The sequence below is a fragment of the Myotis lucifugus genome, unplaced genomic scaffold, assembly GCF_000147115.1.
Source record: "Myotis lucifugus unplaced genomic scaffold, Myoluc2.0 scaffold_222, whole genome shotgun sequence".
In the NCBI taxonomy this organism is placed as follows: domain Eukaryota; kingdom Metazoa; phylum Chordata; class Mammalia; order Chiroptera; family Vespertilionidae; genus Myotis; species Myotis lucifugus.
The window spans coordinates 604,714-622,369 of NW_005871270.1; the positions used below are offsets into that span (position 1 = coordinate 604,714).

The 17,656-nt window shown below is 41.8% G+C and overlaps 1 protein-coding gene across 1 annotated transcript in view; it reads left to right on the forward strand.

Annotated features, from left to right (window-relative positions):
- Positions 1-4,368: 4,368 nt before the first annotated feature.
- Positions 4,369-17,656, forward strand: part of PIK3R3 (phosphoinositide-3-kinase regulatory subunit 3) — an 81,795-nt gene continuing 68,507 nt past the window's right edge. Inside the window, exon 1 of the mRNA XM_023761890.1 lies at positions 4,369-5,167. Coding sequence (XP_023617658.1) covers positions 5,062-5,167 — 106 coding nt within the window. The 5' untranslated portion in view covers positions 4,369-5,061. The remainder of the gene's footprint in view (positions 5,168-17,656) is intronic.

The window sequence follows — 17,656 nt, forward strand, 5'->3', positions numbered from 1 at the left end:
ACTGCTCTGGGTCTCAATGTCCTCATCTGTAAAATGAGAATAAAAATACAACCCCCCTCCTCAGGGTGATGGAGATTAAATGAGGTAACAGAGCTCACCAGCTGCCTGCCCTGTTTGTGCTCTGCCCTTGTGAAACAGCCTGGACTATTGTTCCTGTCATTTGGATCTCATTTGCTTTCTCTCTCCTGGTGAGAGCCAAGCTGAAAGCTGTTGCCTCAATGGAGGGAGAGTTTGCAGCAGTGGCATAGATACCATCCAGGTGACCCCTGTGTTGCTGGAAGGGCAAACACCAAAAATGGGGGGGGGGGCATGTTAGGCTAGAGCAGTGGTTCTCAACCTTCCTAATGCCGCGACCCTTTAATACAGTTCCTCATGTTCTGGTGACCCCCAACCATAAAATTATTTCCGTTGCTACTTCATAACTGTAATTTTGCTACTGTTATGAATCGTCATGTAAATATCTGATATGCAGGATGTATTTTCATTGTTACAAATTGAACATAATTAAAGCATAGTGATTAATCACAAAAACAATATGTAATTATATATGTGTTTTCCGATGGTCTTAGGCGACCCCTGTGAAAGGGTCGTTCGACCCCCAGGTTGAGAACGGCTGGGCTAGAGGGAGAGACTTGCTTTTTTTGTGACCCTTTAAACTTTTAAAGCTAAAGGAGAACCCGAAGAGGAGAGAGCAAGGCAGAGCAGATCTACATCATTTGCTGATGGGTCTGAGGAAGCCCTCAAACAGTGTCCATAAGCCCAGGAATTTAGCAGCATCTGGAGGAATGACACTTCTATGAAGACCACTCATTTATCTCATGTCATAATTTTCCAGTGCCTTGGGCTGATCTGATGAATCTTATTATGGTTTTGCAAGTTCCAAGAAATAAGTAGAGGTGATGTAAAAAAAAAAATATTGCAAATGCCAAGTAAAAGGTATTACCATTCTGGAAAAATGGGAAAATCATGATTTTAGACACTGCTATCTCAAGAGATAACAATCAATTCTCAGGTGAGAGGTCTTTCTTGAAGATCTACCAGCATTGCTCTTTTTACATTCTAAAGGCAAACTTTTCCATCAAAACTTGATATAGCTCTACTTTACAAGACTGGGAAGGTTCTGAAATCTGCAACTGATAATGTGTAGAGTTTTCTTGGAATGTCATTTATTGAGTTTATTTAGCTGCATGGACTTAGTCTTAACACAAGACAAGTGGTCAAGGAAAGAGGATAAGAGGGGGATTGAGGCCAGTGATCTTTCCCCAAAGGTTAAGTCAGTCCTGGGGTTAAAGCTAGTGACCTTAAAAAATAATAAAAGTATGTTTCCATTTTGCAAGGCTTTTAAAAAATATTGTGTGCTCAGATGACACCTTTAATCACGAAGAACTTTTGGCTGAGCTCCAGGCTGATTCTGTTGGCGCAGAGAGCTCTGAGATCATACCCTATATTCAGTTCACAGAAGAAATATTTCATCCATCTCTGAAATAAAGAGGGAGCAATGGATCTTATTGGAACAGTTTCATAGCAAGACCATACCAGGGTGAAAAGTGAAGGACAACCCTATCCATTTGGAGGTATAGAAAGAAACTATTAATTCTAAGTACTTAAGTGGCATTTTCATTCCCTGAGTGTTTCATAATAAACTAAGAAGCTTGCATAAATCTGAAAGCAATATCCTATTTCACCGATATATAAATAAAGACAGACAGATTTAGTGATTTACCAAAGACTACTTTTATTGAAAAAAGAAAGGAGAGAGGCAAAAGGGAAAAAGAAAACAACTCCAAAGTAGCAGGTTGTGATCCAGGAGTTTGAGCTCTTAGAGCTGAATTTAATCCACACCCAGGCCAAATATAATTCTCCAGGATGGAAATGGTCCAGGACACCAGAGCTAATACCTTTGCCAAAGAGCCTGAGGCGATTTGGTGACAAACAGTCAGAACCTCACTTCTATTTCTCAACTGAAAGAAAGGCCAGCATCATGTGACAGGCACTTCCCACCACGGCAGGCAGGGGTTCAAGCCCATTGGAAGGAAGCGAGTGTGCTTCCCCTTGATTCATCATCGCCTCTTGCATCAATGTTATTCTTTGGAGGTTTTTTATTCAAAGGTTTATTTGTTGGACAGTTGGGTCAATACAATTTTAGGTGGCAAGGTCGGATCACAGTTTTATTCCATGTGCCAGTCTTGAGCACCAGGTTATATACTGTGCTGCTTCTTTATTACATCTCCCAAAGCCTTAGCTGTGGGAAAGGCCTGGGTGGTTGCTCTGTGTGTTAGAAATGGAAACCCCGCCACTAAATGATGCTCTAGAAATCTGAAAGCCATTATTTTTTCCACACTTCCTCTCTTCACCTTCATTTTGTTTGGGAATGCACAGGGACACCGGTGAACAAAAATAAACCGACTTGCCCTTGACTGATTGTTCTGCCTTTTGAGTTATCAACTGTGAGTACTTCTGGCTCCCAGATATAGAAGTAAAGAGACTGCTGGGAAGCCAGACCACAAATTAGAGTTGACTTTCCAGCATCTTCTACCTAGAAGAAGGGCTCAGAACATTCACATTAATAACGTGCCCTGTCACAAAGTTGATCTGGCTTCTGAACTACATTTGGATTTTAGAAATGCAAGAAAGCAAGCATATAAGAATCCTAATGTGTTTTTTTTCCAGCTCAACCCCTTCCATTCATTCTAGTGGCTCTTTTTAATCCGTGACTCTATACCCAGGCCACACACATTTTGAGCATCTGCTCCCAGGAACTGTCTCAACTCAGAGCACCTTTTCAGGAAGACAGGACCACTTTAGGAGGTAGAGGTGGAATGTGGCAACTCTTCCACAGGCTTGACTCACGGTAGGAGGTTTTGCTAGGGCTTGAGTCAGGTTGTCAACCCAAACACAATAGGCTTTGTTGCTCCCTCGTAAAGAGGAAATGGAGCAGTTTTTGGCCTCCCAAGACTCTATTGTAGGGTCTGCAGAACGGCAATTCCAGGCACAACCTTCACACAGATACAAATCTGCTCTATTCATTGTTCCCCAGCAAGTGAATCAGATGTTTCTGAAATGCATATACACGTTCAGCATTTTCATACTGAAGTCTAACACAGTTTTAGGCTTGGGGTGGGGTGGAGGAGAGACTGGGTGGATGCGGGAGAGGCTCTGTCCAGAGCCCTTTTGGCTAGGGATACCAACCCCTGTGATTTATCTCAGAAATCACACACACATTTTTTTTTTCTCTTTTCTGGCTTGAGCACTCCTGCGGAGGGGGCCCGCTGTGGCGTCCCACTACTTCAGGTGTGGGAGTTACCTTTGGGTTCAAAAGTCCTTAGGTGGGAAGCGCAGAGAAACTAAGAAATGCCTCCGGAAGAAATGCTCAACTGCCCGGGGAGAAGCCGGGACTGGGCTCAGGTAGCTGCGGGGGAGGTGGCCGGGGGCCACGGCACATCCTCTTACTGAGCGGTAACGGTCCTGCAAGGGGGTTTGGGGGCCTTTGCTGTATTCGACAACTTGGCCCAGGGGGTGAGGTCTGCGAGGAGGGGCTCTGCCCGGGACCTCCTACGGACAGGAAGCGCGCGCGTCCCACCAAGTGACAGCAAGCGCCCCATCGGCCCGCTCCCCTCCCCCGCGGCCAGTCCCGGTCCTCCCCCCCCCCTCTCCACTCGCCCGGGTGGACCGAGCCTCAGCGGGAGCCTCGCCTGTCTCCGGGCAGCCTGAGCCCCGAGCGCTCGCCTAGCCTGTCAGTAACCGCCGTTTGCGCTTTCTTTTTCTTTTTTTCCCCCATCCTCGCCTTTTCTTCCCCCCTTCTGCCTTTGTCCCGCTTAGTAACTGAGCTCGGACCAATCGCTGCCTCACCGGCCGGCACCGGCTGGCCCCTGATTGGTCCGCTCGGGGCGCGCAGCCGTCTCCCGCTCCTCCGCTGGAGCAAGGCAGACAAAAGACGCAGGCTCTGGGCTCGAGCAACCGCGACCAGCCAATCCCGGGCCGCTCCAGCCGCTCTTCCCCCCTCGCTCCTCCCCCCGCCCGCTCGCGTGCTCGGGGCACCGGCTCCTGGCGTGCGGCCAGCGCCCGGGCCGTACCATTCTGACCGAGGCCGGGGGGAGCGTGGGTGGGTGACGAAGGAGCGGAGGCCCCGAGAGCACGGGGGAGAGTTGAAAGCGGAGATGGAGGATAGTTTCAGAGGGTTCACTCAGGCGCCTCACAGAATGCCCCGTCTATCCAGGCTGGGTGGAGTGGGAGGGGCAGTGGCAGTGCTGGCCGTCCCCTGCCTGGAGCGGTTGGGTGGCGCCTCAGCGGGGGAGCTTGGAGGCGGGGAAGGGTGTCCCCCTCCGCGCCGTTAAAATGAAACTAGTGACTGGAGTCCAGAGCAGAGCGTGAGGGCAGCGGGCGCTGGCTGGCCTCCTGGCAGCCGGCGGGAGCCCCGGGCCGGACCGAGCTAACTGAACTCTCCAACCAACGGGCCCCACGCCCGAGGCTGCAGCAGCTTGGGTCGGAGCCCGAACCAGCGGAGCCCGAGTCCGGCCCCTGAGGGGATCGCGCTCTGCAGACCAGTGGGGACCCCGAAACTTGAATGCACTCCCCAGCCCCCTTTTTATGCCTTCCTTTGTCACTTCTCCACCTTGCTCCCAGCGCGTCCTTTTTTTTTTTCCCTTCTTTTCTTTCGTCTTCATTTACCGAAGGACACAAAAGTGGCTTCTTCCGCGGGAAGATTTGGAGGCGGTGGGAGCTCTCCTCTTGGAAGAGCGACTGTGTAGAAGGGATTTTTGGGGGAGCCGCTTGTGAACACCTTTGCCTTCCGGCCCCCCTCCGCCCAGCCTCTTTGCACCTCCCGGGGAGCAGAGCCCGTCGATTGAAAGTTCGGGGGCATTTTGCTGGGTTCGGCAGAGGAGAGAGGTGGAGGACCTCGTCCTCGTACCGGTAGTTGCCTGGACTTAATACCGGCCATTGGAAACCCTGAAGTACATTTCCGGGTGGGACTTTTACAAATATATATATATTTTGAAGTATCAGATTATAAAAAAAATATGCTTTCTATATATTTCTTGACGACCTGCTCCTGACAGCGCGATGTACAATACGGTGTGGAGTATGGACCGCGATGACGCAGACTGGAGGGAGGTGATGATGCCCTATTCGACAGAACTGATATTTTATATTGAAATGGATCCTCCAGGTACTTGGGAGAAACAAAGAATTTTGTGATGGGTCTGATGTGTGTTTCACAAGATCTCGGTGGTGTGTGCAGGGCAGGATGATTGCTGGGTGCGCTAGCTTTGGGATGCGGGGCAGGTTTTGCAGTTTGAGCTGCAGTAAAACTGCTGCTGGTTTACACGGTCAAAGTTTGCAGTTAGGACCCTGATCCTATTGTCCTGCGAGGGTGGGGGTGGGGGTCGGAGTGGGGGTGGGAGGGGAGACCGGCCTTTTTTGTTTTTTTTTTTAATTTTTCTTTTTTTTACTTTTTTTGCCTTTGCGTGTCGTTCTGGTTTTTGTCCCCCCCGCCCCCACCCCGACCCTGCTCCCCCCGCCTCTTTCTTTTTCAATTAAAGATTCTTCTACTTGCAAAGGATGCATTATATCCCAGTCTTGAAGCCAGTCCTTTTGGGGGGATTCTTTAAAGCTTGTCATTTCTTACGTTTGTCTCATTTGGTTCGTTGTTTTACCTTCGTTAACTTCTGAAACTGGCTTGCCAGTGTGTGATTATTCATTTTAAGACCCCTCCCCCCTTTTCTCTTAAAGAAACCAGTGATTTTCTCTTAGTGATTTTCAGGGATTGGGCGTTTTTTTATTCAGTCATGGCCTTAGTCTGAGGTTTTTCTTCTTCGGATATAGTCGCTCAGAGAGATCTACGTGCAATATCTTATTACTCTTTAATTTGTGGTGATTTAACTTAATTTATGGGATAGGGTTTGATGTAACCTCAATTCTTACATTAAAAAAGGAAGAACCTTTCTTGTGTGAATATATGTGATGTGTACATATATGTGATAGGTTCGGAGACATATAAAGTATACATATACTGTATTTCTTTCTACTTTAGAGCTTTGTCTGAGACCCTTACAGACATCTTGTGTATCAGGTAGGAAAGGAAAAGGAAGGGAAAATGGAAAAGTTGGGTAATTTTTTTCCTTTAAAATCTACCCCATTTTATAATTATTAGCTGTCAGATTTTCAAACCGGGTGTGCAATTATGGACAGTGCTTTATGTAATGATTTTGAATAAGTAGAGGGCCTTTGTGACTCCCAGTTTTTGTTGAGCATGAATTCGTTATGTCTTTTAGAAATGTGTTATAGTTATACCTACAGAATAATTTGTGTCATTGGGGAACCTCAATTATTATAAGCCTATGTATTTTTGGAAACGTTTGAAAGGATTTCCGACCATGCAAGTGTAATGAAGTATAACTGCCTTATAGAATGTATGCAGAAATTATTTCCTGTGTCCTTGTGAACAGTGAATTATCCTCTTTGTTTTTCCTCCCAATTAGTCACAGAGTGTTAAATTATGCTATATTAAAAATTTACTAATATTGAATCAACCTTTTTCACTCTTAATGATCGCTTGGAATTTTTTCCTTTTCCCTTCAATTTGGAGCCTTCATTATTTGCTTTTATAATTGTGACTGCAATCCAGATGCAGCCTTTCAGTGTTTCATAAAGTTTGTAAAATTTGCCACCCATCTATTGTGTGTATTTCCCCCTTTGTTCCCCCCTAATGATAACGCATCATTTCTATTAGTTGCATTTGTCATTCATCTGAATGGAAATTAAGTACATCATTGGTTCCTCTCTTGTAAAAAGTAAGATTACTAATTTTAGATTTCTGTTGTTATAAGAATTATATATTCAAACTGCCTTAGAATCATACTGTGTCTTGTCTTACAGACATACAAAGGGATTTTGTTGGGTGGAGAAGTGAGTGGGGAGGAGGGGAGAAAATGAAGAAGGCACTAATGTTTGAAAAATATGGGCCTAGTAGAAGAATATTGGCCAAGTTTAGTTGAGTTGTCAAAAAAATGATTTTAAGAATAGTTGGACTATTATAATTATGTAGTGATGTGGGTCTTATGGGGTTATATAGAAAATTCTGATCCAAACTTTGTGTATTCCATGGCAGTAAACTTTGGAGTTATATGCATATGTTGTTCTTTATTACTTTTTTTGTTCTGATCAAGACAAATTTCTTAATGTAGAATATTGTTAGTTATTTCTAACAGCTTTTTAAAAAGGAAGCACACTTGAATATGCTGAATTGCCTATGAAGTGAATGGTTTTTACTGGAAGTAATGTGAACATCAACCTTGTTTTGTGTAATAAATTAAATTTTGAAACGTTTAAACTAAGTAAATTATTAGTGAAGAGGTTGTAGCATGTCCTGTATCTGACTTTTTCCTAGCTCCTCCCCCAGATCAAGCTCTTACTATTTCCTGCCTGGATTGGTGTGATAGTGTACTAATTGTTGTGCCCTGTTTCTATTCTGTCCAGTCCACAGTATCATTAAAGTATCATCTGATAATTTACCTTCCAATGGTAAATCTTCCAATGACTTTAAAGAGTTACCAAAGGGCTTCCTTTTGCCGACTGACTAAAGCTTGAGATTGCTTATCCTGTCATAGAAGTCCCTCTATTTTTGCTTCCAACCTAATTTTCCTGTCTATTCTCCTACTGGAGTCCATCATAAGTTCCATGGAAGCTATTTTGTATTTGCTGTTCTTGAATGTATGTTTTTTTTCCTTTTTCTGGGATGCCTTTCATTCCCAATGGTTACTGGTTGAAATTTTATAAATGCTTGGGGCCCAGGTTAGATGCCTTCTTTACCAGGATGTATGTTCCCTGACCCCTTCTGTTCGAAGACATCACTCTCTCTTCTACCCTTTTCATGTCCAAAGCTTGTAGATAGTGGTCTATTAGCTAGTACTTTAGTTTTGACATTGTTACTGTTTTTATTTTGGGAAGATGTAATCAATGATTTCTTTTTTAAATTAGTGGATACAATTTTTTTTAAGGTTGTCTGTGGACCTATTTTTGTTCTGATCAAGACAAATTTCTGAAATTATCTTTAGGGAAGCAACATCTCTTCAGTAGTAATTAGAAAATTAAATGCTTTAATTGTTTGGCAAAGCATAAATATAGAAAGGGCTATAAAGTGGTTCTCAATTTTTTTGGTCTCAGTACTTAAAAATTTTTTTTAATTGATTTCAGAGAGGAAGGGAGAGGGAGAGAGAGATAGAAACATCAATGATGAGAGAGAATCATTGATCGGATGCCTCCTGCACACCCCTCACTGGGGATCGAGCCTGCAACCCAGGCATGTGCCCTTGACTAGAATCGAACCCGGGACCCTTCAGTCCACAGGCTGATACTCTACTGAGCCAAACCGGCTACTTGTTTTATACTCTTAAAAATTATTGAGAGCAATAAAAATATATTAAAAAAATTATTGAGGATCCCAAAGACCTTCTATTTGAGTTATATCTATTGAAATTTACTGAATTAGAATAAAAATGAGGAATTAAAAATATTTAATTCATTCATAAATAGTAAAGTATTACATGTTAACATGTAACATAACTTTTTCAATAAAAAACTATATTTTCTTTTAAAAAATATTTTTATTGATTTTAGAGAGAAAGGGAGAGGGAGAGAGAGAGGAACATCAATGATGAGAGAGAATCATTGATCGGTTGCCTCCTGCATGTCCCCTGCTGGGGATCCAGGTCCCAACCCAGGCATGTGCCCTGACCAGGAATCTAACTGTGATCTCCTGGTTCATAGGTCGATGCTTAACTGTTGAGCCACGCTGGCCAGGCAAAAACTATATTTTTGAAAAAAGTGATGAGTGGCATTGTTTTATTTTTTTTTTACAAGTAACTTTAATGTCTGGCATAATAGAGGACATCAAAATTTCCATGTCTGCTCCTGTATTCAGTCTGTTAAGATATCACAGTTCATAGCCTCTGGAAAGCTCCACTGTACAGTTGTGAAAGAATAAGAGTGCAAAAGACAAATCATGACTTAGTAATACTATGAAAGTATTTTTGACCTCTTGGACCCTCAGAAAGGGTTTAGAACTACTAGTCCAGAAGTTACCTGACTACACAATTTGATGGCCAACCTAGTAAAGTGTCTTCTGACTTTTTTGAAATCAGATGAAAAGATTGTTTCAGGAAATTAACTTACTCTAGCATACTTGGTATTTTCATCCTAGTAAAATTTAGATTAACATTCTGATGGAGAAACTGGTACACTGTTCCTGTGGTTGGGGAAAAGATCTGCGGAGAAACACATTGAAGAAATAGGTCACCTGCCACCCTATGGTCCTTATTGTTAACAGGTTGGGCATTCTATTTCTGTGGTTGAATTATTCTTTATAACTCTGAACATTGGATGGGTTTCATCTTATATAAATGCTTCTCCTATGTGTGGTAAGATATTTCTTTTATAAGCTAGGTGTCAGTTTTATTTTATTTTTTTTTCTCAATCCTCACCCGAGGATATTTTTTTCTATTGATTTCTAGAGAGAGTGGAAGGGAGTAAGGAGGGGGTGAGAAAGAGAAAGATTGATTGGTTGCCTCCCTCATGCGCCCCTACGGGGTGGGGAACCTGCAACCCTTGACTGGGAATCAAACCTGATACGCTTTGGTCTGAGGGCAGACACTCTAACCACTAAGCAAACCAGCCAGGGCAGGTGTCAGTTTTGTTTTTTTAAAAATATATATTTTATTGATTTTTTACAGAGAGGAAGGGAGAAGGATAGAGAGTTAGAAACATCAATGAGAGAGAAACATCAATGAGCTGCCTACTGCACACCCCCTACTGGGGATGTGCTCGCAACCAAGGTACATGCCCTCGACCGGAATCAAACCCGGGACCTTTCAGTCCGCAGGCTGACGCTCAATCCACTGAGCCAAACCGGTTAGAGCAGGTGTCAGTTTTTAATGATATTGTAGTATGGACAAATCTAGTGTCCCCTTGGGAGTTCGACCAGGAGAACAGGAGTTCGATCTCTTGCCATGACGTGCGCTGATCACCAGGAGGCGGTGCACAACATGGTGGGTGTCCAACGGCAGCTGCGAGGTGCTGAGGGAGCGAGGGAAGGAGGAGGCGGGGAAGCCAGGGGAACCAGGTGGTGGTGGTGTGTGGGTGGCGAGGGGAAAAGGGAGTGGAGGTGGAGGGGAGGCAGAACCATGCCGTGGTGGAACCGTGTGGTGGGCTGTGGGCGGTGAGGGAAGGAGGAGGTGGGGAGGTGGGGAACCTGATCAGCCCTGATCGCTGGCCAGGCCTAGGGACCCTACTCATGCACGAATTTCGTGCACCGGGCCTCTAGTGTTAATATAATCAAATGATGTAAAAGCGATGCCATTTTGCATTTTACTGAGAAAGATTAGTGCTTTTATTGAATATATTACAGTTTATAGTATAACCAACTATGTTTCATGAAGGTATGGTGATTCTCCATTGCATAATGCTTTTAAAATTTATTTTCATTATTGTTTTTATGCTGAATGCCTTTATATTTTTCTTATAATGTAGAAGAGATTGGACATGTTATGGTCACCATATTTAATGAGGTAGGTAGAAAAATAATTACAAATATGTCTGTGATATCATAATTTTTATTGATATTAAAGGGGGATTCAGATTGAGTGTTAATAGAAAGAACACAAGCTTTGGAAACAGGTGATATGGATTTCAAATCTGGCTTTGCTTCTTACCCTGCCCAAGGTTATATGGCTAGTACTTAGCCTCTCTGAGCATCTATTTTCTCTTTTGTAAAATTGAGCTAATACCTACCTTTCAGAATTGTTCTGGGGATTAGATGTACTATATCTAGCATGGTGTTTGGTACATGGTATGTACGCAATTCATTGTAGCTTATGTTTTTTTTAAAAAAATATATTTCTTTAGAGAAAGGGAGAGGGGGAGAGAGAGAAAAAAAACATAATAAGAATCATTGATCGGCTTCCTCCAGCAGGTCCCCTACTGGGGATCGAGCCCGCAACCCAGGCATTTGCCCTTGGCCGGAATTGAACCTGGGACCCTTCTGTCCGCAGGCCAACGCTCTATCCACTGAGCCAAACCAGCTAGGGCGTAGCTTGTGTTTTAAAAGCATATTGATATCATGTAATTATTCCACATCTGTCTCTTTGGATACTTTTGTAGACAAATCTTTTGAGCTATCTAGTCTCATTCTTTTCTTTATCCCTGACATTTAAACTGCGACCATTTTGCTTTTAGAAGAGTTTTTTGGGGCCTTTTCTAGTTAAAACATCTCACGAATCTATGGAAATGTCATTCCAAGTCATCCTTTCTTTTTAGTTTCTGATGCCCTTGCCCAGTTCCGCAGCACCAGATCCATAGCACCTCACATTTGAAATAATTTGTAATGATGGTAATAGCTGCTAACACTTGTTGAATATTTTTATAGACCAAGCAGTATAGTAAATGCTTTTATATGTACTATTTCTTTTAGCCACATAACAACCTTATGAAGTAGGCATTATTATTATCCTACTTTACAGACAGGAAACAGACTTAGATATGTTTAGTAACTTATTCAATGCTTCACAGCTAGCAAGTAGCAGAGCAGGTCTTTCTGACTGCTAATGCCCAGGTTCTTAACCAGTACCTCCTAACTGGTTGCTCTGTTTCTAATTTCTTTTTCCCCTCCCCCGTAAGTTTATCCTGAATTCTTCAGTCAGATTAATTATACTGAAATGTTATTTTCATTGTCTTACCACTCACTTAGAAATAATCAGCAGCTCTCTATTTTTTATACATCTTTTAAGAGATTGTCTTCTTTTTAAAAAAAATATATTTTCTTGATTTTTTACAGACAGGAAGGGAGAGGGACAGAGAGTTAGAAAAATCAATGAGAGAGAAACATCAATCAGCTGCCTCCTGCACACCCCCTACTGGGGATGTGCCTGCAACCAAGGTACATGCCCTTGACCAGAATCGAACCTGGGACCCTTCAGTCCGCAGGCCGATGCTTTATCCACTGAGCCAAACTGGTCAGGGCAAGAGATCATATTCTTAAACTTGGCATATGTGACCTTTAGTAATATGGCACCAACTTACATTTCCAACTTAATTACTTATCCTCTCTTCTCATTTCTCTTGTAGCCCAACTCCTTGCTATCCTCTGAATATACCTTGCTTAGTCACAACTCCAACCTTTTGCTTATGCTGCTGCTTATATTTAGACCAGTGGCCCGGTGCACGAATTTGTGCACATCGAAAGGAAATTAATTAGAAGAAATATTTTAATATAGCTATTCACCCTTTCTCTATAATAGAAGTGTCAACCAAATTCATGATTGACAATGACAGATAGAAACACACACGTGCGATTGGTGTCAGTGAGAGCTTTATATGTATTGCGCATGCACGAGTCAACTTAGCCTTTTATACATATAGAATGAACTTGCTTAATTAGACCTGCTTTCTGATTTAGCTAAACTTTTTCCAGCCTAGTGAAGCATCCCAACTTCTCTTTCAGGTAATGTTAGCAACACAGCAGTAAATATCAACACGAAGCAGATTATTATTGTAGATCACGCAGGGAGAACAAAGGGTAAAATATCTAACTGCAGCAGTGTTTTACTATATTCTGCAGTGAGAAAACCTGAAGTCATTTTCAAGGTCCACCATTTTTTACTTCTTTTCAGTCGGGTCAAGTCTCTAAGCTTTCTAAATCTCTATTTTCCGGCTAATGAAAAGAAAAGAGGATTCCACCAAGTCTTCTATCTACCTACTCCAGGACTTCTGTGAGGATCAAATGAGATGAGGCAGGTGAAAACGCTTCACAGACATTTGGTTAAAGTGTAAAATGTTTCCGCCTGTGTTCCTGGGCTGAAGAAACTGCAGGGAGGCTAGTCGCTAGGGAGAGGAAGCTGGGCGTTGCTACGTGATGTCATTACCTGGAGCCCACGGCAACCATTTCCAGGCTAGGCTGGAGGCCGCATTTTGTGTCATGGGGTCTTGGCAGCAGTGGCTGTGATTTGGTGGGATGTCGCTCAGGGGTGGTGGTGGGGCCTGTATCCCACTTGGGAGAAGCCGAGTGTTAGTTTGTCAGCGCCAGGTCCATGGTGCTGGCCAGTGTGTGTCATGGCAGCTCCTGCATTGAACGTCTGCCCCCTGGTGGTCAGTGCGCGTCATAGCGACCGGTTGGACGGTAGGAGGGACACTTAGCATATTAGCCTTTATATATATAGATACTATACTGTACTATAATTTACTTTCAAAAGTAACTTTGAAAAAGAAATTATCTTAAAGTTCTTAGTTTCCATGGTGGGCTATGAAGGGGAGAAGAAATTAAAGCGAAGGAAGCCATGGCATGCATACATGTTTCATTTTACTTTATGTGTTATAGTTGTTAGTATTTTATTTTTTAATTTTTTAAATGTATAAACGTTTTTTTTTGTGGGTTTTTAAAAATATTTTTATTGATTTCAGAGAGGGAGAGGGAGATAGAGATAGAAACATCAATGATGAGAATCATTGATCAGCTGCCTCCTGCGTGCCCTCTGCTGGGGATCGAGTCTGCAACCCTGGGCAAGTGCCTTTGACCAGAATCGAACCCGGGACCCTTTAGTCCACAGGCCGACACTCTTATCTACTGAGCCAAACCAGCTAGGGCAAAGTTGTTGGTATTTTAGAGTAATTAAATTATGATTATGTGTTTTTGCTTAATAGTGTAATGCTTAAGTGCTTGAGGATAGACAATACTATAAAATAGGGAAGTGTTGCTCACTGTTAGACTCAGGTTACTTGGATTTAGCCCTGTATACTTCTAGCTTTGACCTTGGACAGTTTCCTTATCTGTGTAGCAGGGGGAAGAATATTAATCCCATCGTAGGGTTATTGTGAAAATTATGAGTTAGTACGTGTAAGATACTTAGAGCAGGTATCTGTTGTTACTATTATTTTCATTACTATTAAGCTAGGATGCTTTGTGACATATCTCTAGTCTTCCATTCAGAGTAAGAACCAGCCTAAAATTTAAATTAAATTGAAAAGCAATTTAAATCTTTATTCCAGCCTTCAAAAATGCTAAAGGGTATTAACATTCATCCCATATTGCAATACTACTTAAAATCTGATTTCTCCATTTTTTTGTTTTGTTAATCCTCACCTGAGGATATTTTTCCATTGATTTTTATTTATTTATTTTTAAAAAATATATTTTATTGATTTTTCAGAGAGGAAGGGAGAGGGACAGAGAGTTAGAAACATCGATGAGAGAGAAACATCGATGAGCCGCCTCCTGCACACCCCCCACTGGAGATGTGCCCACAACTAAGGTACATGCCCCTGACCGGAATCAAACCCAGGACCCTTCAGTCCGAAGCTGACACTCTATCCACTGAGCCAAACCGGTCAGGGCTCCATTGATTTTTAGAGAGAGTGGAAGGGTGGGGGAGAAAGACAGAGAGAGAGAAACATCGATGTGAGAGAGACACATCAATTGGTTGCCTCCCACACTAGCCCCAACCAGGACCCGGCATTGAGCCTGCAACTGAGGTATATGCCCTTGACCAGACTTGAACCCGACACCCTTCAGTCAACAGGCTGACACTCTATCCACTGAGCCAAACAGGCTAGGGCTGATTTCTCCATTTTTGATCAGTATCTTTGCATGGTTAAATTCAAAATTATATCTCTCACAAACTCTCTCACAATAACCTATACAGTTTCATTCTTTGTTTCTTTCCTTTCTTTTCAAACTTACTAGTTTCTCTTCCAGGAGTACCCGTTTCCCTTTCAGTGGTTCTCAACCTTCCTAATGCTGCGACCCTTTAATACAGTTCCTCATGTTGTGGTGACCCCCAACCATAAAATTATTTTCGTTGCTACTTCCTAACTGTAATTTTGCTACTGTTATGAATCGTAATGTAAATATCTGATATGCAGGATGTATTTTCAGGGGTCGCGACTCACAGGTTGAGAACCGCTGCTTTAGATGCTCTCCTTTGCTGGTTTAATTACTCTGATCTGTATGATAAGGACCAGGAAAAAAGGAGTAAAGAAAATAAGCTGAGAATACTCATATAGCAGCATTTTTTATTTTGTCATACTTAGCTGCCATAGAGGGTATAACATGTTTTGACTTTTAGAAATAAGTCTGCTTAGTTTTAAAAGGGCAGTCAGGTGGTTCAGACCCTGTTTGCAGGACATTCGTTCAGCACTTTGGGTTTAATCTTTCTCCTAGTAGTCATGAACTATAAGAGCAGCTATCATATCTATGTGACTGAGACTACCTGGGCCTCTCCTTTGATTCCTAGGGATCAACCATGAGCATTTAGAGTAGAGTTGCTAGATAGAATACATGTAATATGTCGCATACAACATTTGGGACATATTTATACTAAAAAATTATTTGTTTATCTGATATTCAAATTTAACTGAATATGCCAACCCTAATTTAGAGAGATGCTAGGCAGTTGACTAAACAGTATTTTTTAGTATTCCCTATGGTGACAGCCTGGGTAAATGCAGAATTGTTGAAGTACCTTAGTATATTTTGGGAACTGTAAGTAATTCAGTTTTGTTGAAACAATGTGTGTGATAGGAAGTGGTGGTACATGAGTCTGGAGAGATAGGTGAGGGCCAAATCATGAAAGGCCCTGAATGCTACACCTACAGGCTGGATTTTATCCTGTGGATAGTTGGGAAGCCACTGACTGATTGGTTTCAAGTAGGTAAAGATTTGTTGGTTCCAAAGTGAAAAATAGATTGGAGGAGAAGAAGATTAAAGAAGGGAAACTGCTGGTTAGGAGGCTATTTCAGTAGAGATGAAAAATGTTATAAAAGCCTAAGGTTAAAAAAAAATATGGGTGGGCGGACCCCATGCACAAAATTCAGGTGGACTCATGGAGATTTCCACTGTAATTTTAATTTTGTTTTAGCAACAGAGACAATGTATTAGCCAATCTTAACTACTGATCCATAGTTCGGCATTCATATGTACTTAATATTTATAACCAGAGGTTTTATTTTTGCTTAATCTTCTAATCATTTTTAAAAAAGTAAATGGAAATATAAAACCTCTTCCCCCTCCCTAAAAAAGCCCAAATTAAGGTAGTAGCAGTGAGAATGAATAGGAGAATTGTTTAAAAAGTAGAATTGATGGAACTTAGAGATGATCCTGAAAAAAATGAAGGAGAAAGAATCTAGAATAAGTTTTAGTTCTGGCTTGGGAGATGGTGGTATTATAAGCCAAGAGATGAAATTTAAGGAGGAAGGACAGATTTGGATCATATAGTCTGTAAAATCAAAATGAGGCAGAGGTGAAATGGCTCAGGCTTTCTCCTTTTGGAGGGGTTCTTTTTCTCTTAGGCTTTACTAGGAGAGGAAAAGTGACTGGCTTTTACTGCTTCCAGTTTTGAAATCTACAGCAGATGGTAGTAAATCAGGTACTGAGTTCCTCAAGGTGTGGGAGAGATTGCAGTGGGACCCTGACTGTTCCCAAGGTATTAGTTACTAAGGTCATATTAAGTTTCTAGATGTGTAAGCTGCCTCATCCCTTTTGCAAGCCAGTGGACATAAATTATAAAAAAATTAACTCTTAAGATTCATGAGTTATGCCCGGCTGGTGTGGCTCAGTTGTTGAGTGTCGACCCAGGAACAAAGAGGTCTCTGGTTCTATTCCAGGTCAGGGCTGATTGATGATGTTCCTCTCTCAACGATGTTTCTATCACTCTATCCCTCTCCCTTGCTCTCTCTCTCAAAAAAAAAAATCAATAAAAACATTTAAAAAAAATAGATTCATCAGTTAGGTTTTGAATAGTGGAAATGTGAATTGCTACAGCCATTTCGGAAAGTTTTGCAATACTATATAGTAAAGGTCCTCCTCTGGAAATCTGTTCTGTAGAAATAAAAGTATCAACATGTAAAAACATATATATGCAATATTGTTTTGTTTATTTTTTAATCCTCACACGAGGATATGTTCTTACTGATTTGAGAGAGAGAAAGATAAACATCGATGTGAGAGAGAAACATCAACCGGTTGCCTCCCATGTGCACCCTGACCCGGTATGTGCTCTGAACGGGATCACATGTGCAACCTTTCAGTACAGAATGATGCTCCAACCAACTGGCCAGGGCTACCTTGTTTTTCTTTAGTTGTATTCCTAAATGATATATTTTAGTTTTGCCTGGTTTTGGATTTCATATATATGGAATTATAACATATATATTCTTTTATTATGGTTTTATTCAGCATTATGTTGAGTCATCTATACTGTTTTCACATAGTTGTAGGTTCTTTTTTTTGTTAGTATATGGTATTTCATTGTATATCACAGTTAATTTCTACTATTTTTTAAATTTAAATTCTTTATTGTTGAAAAATTGCACGTGTCTCCCTTTTCCCCTGTTGATCTCTCTCCACCCGCTCCCACCCCCCAGCATAATTTCTACTATTGATAGATATTTGAGTAGTTTCTGTTTTGGCTATTACGGACAGTGCTGCTATGAACATTTATCACATGTCCCCTGTTTTCACATCAATGCTTTTCTGTAGGGTATATTTAGGATTCAGAATTCCGTGTATTTAGGTTCTAGAATATGTGTATCCCAGCCTTTCTAGAGAATGCCAAACTACTTGCCACCATAATAGTATACTAGTATGAGTTATTCTACATCTGCAATAACCCTA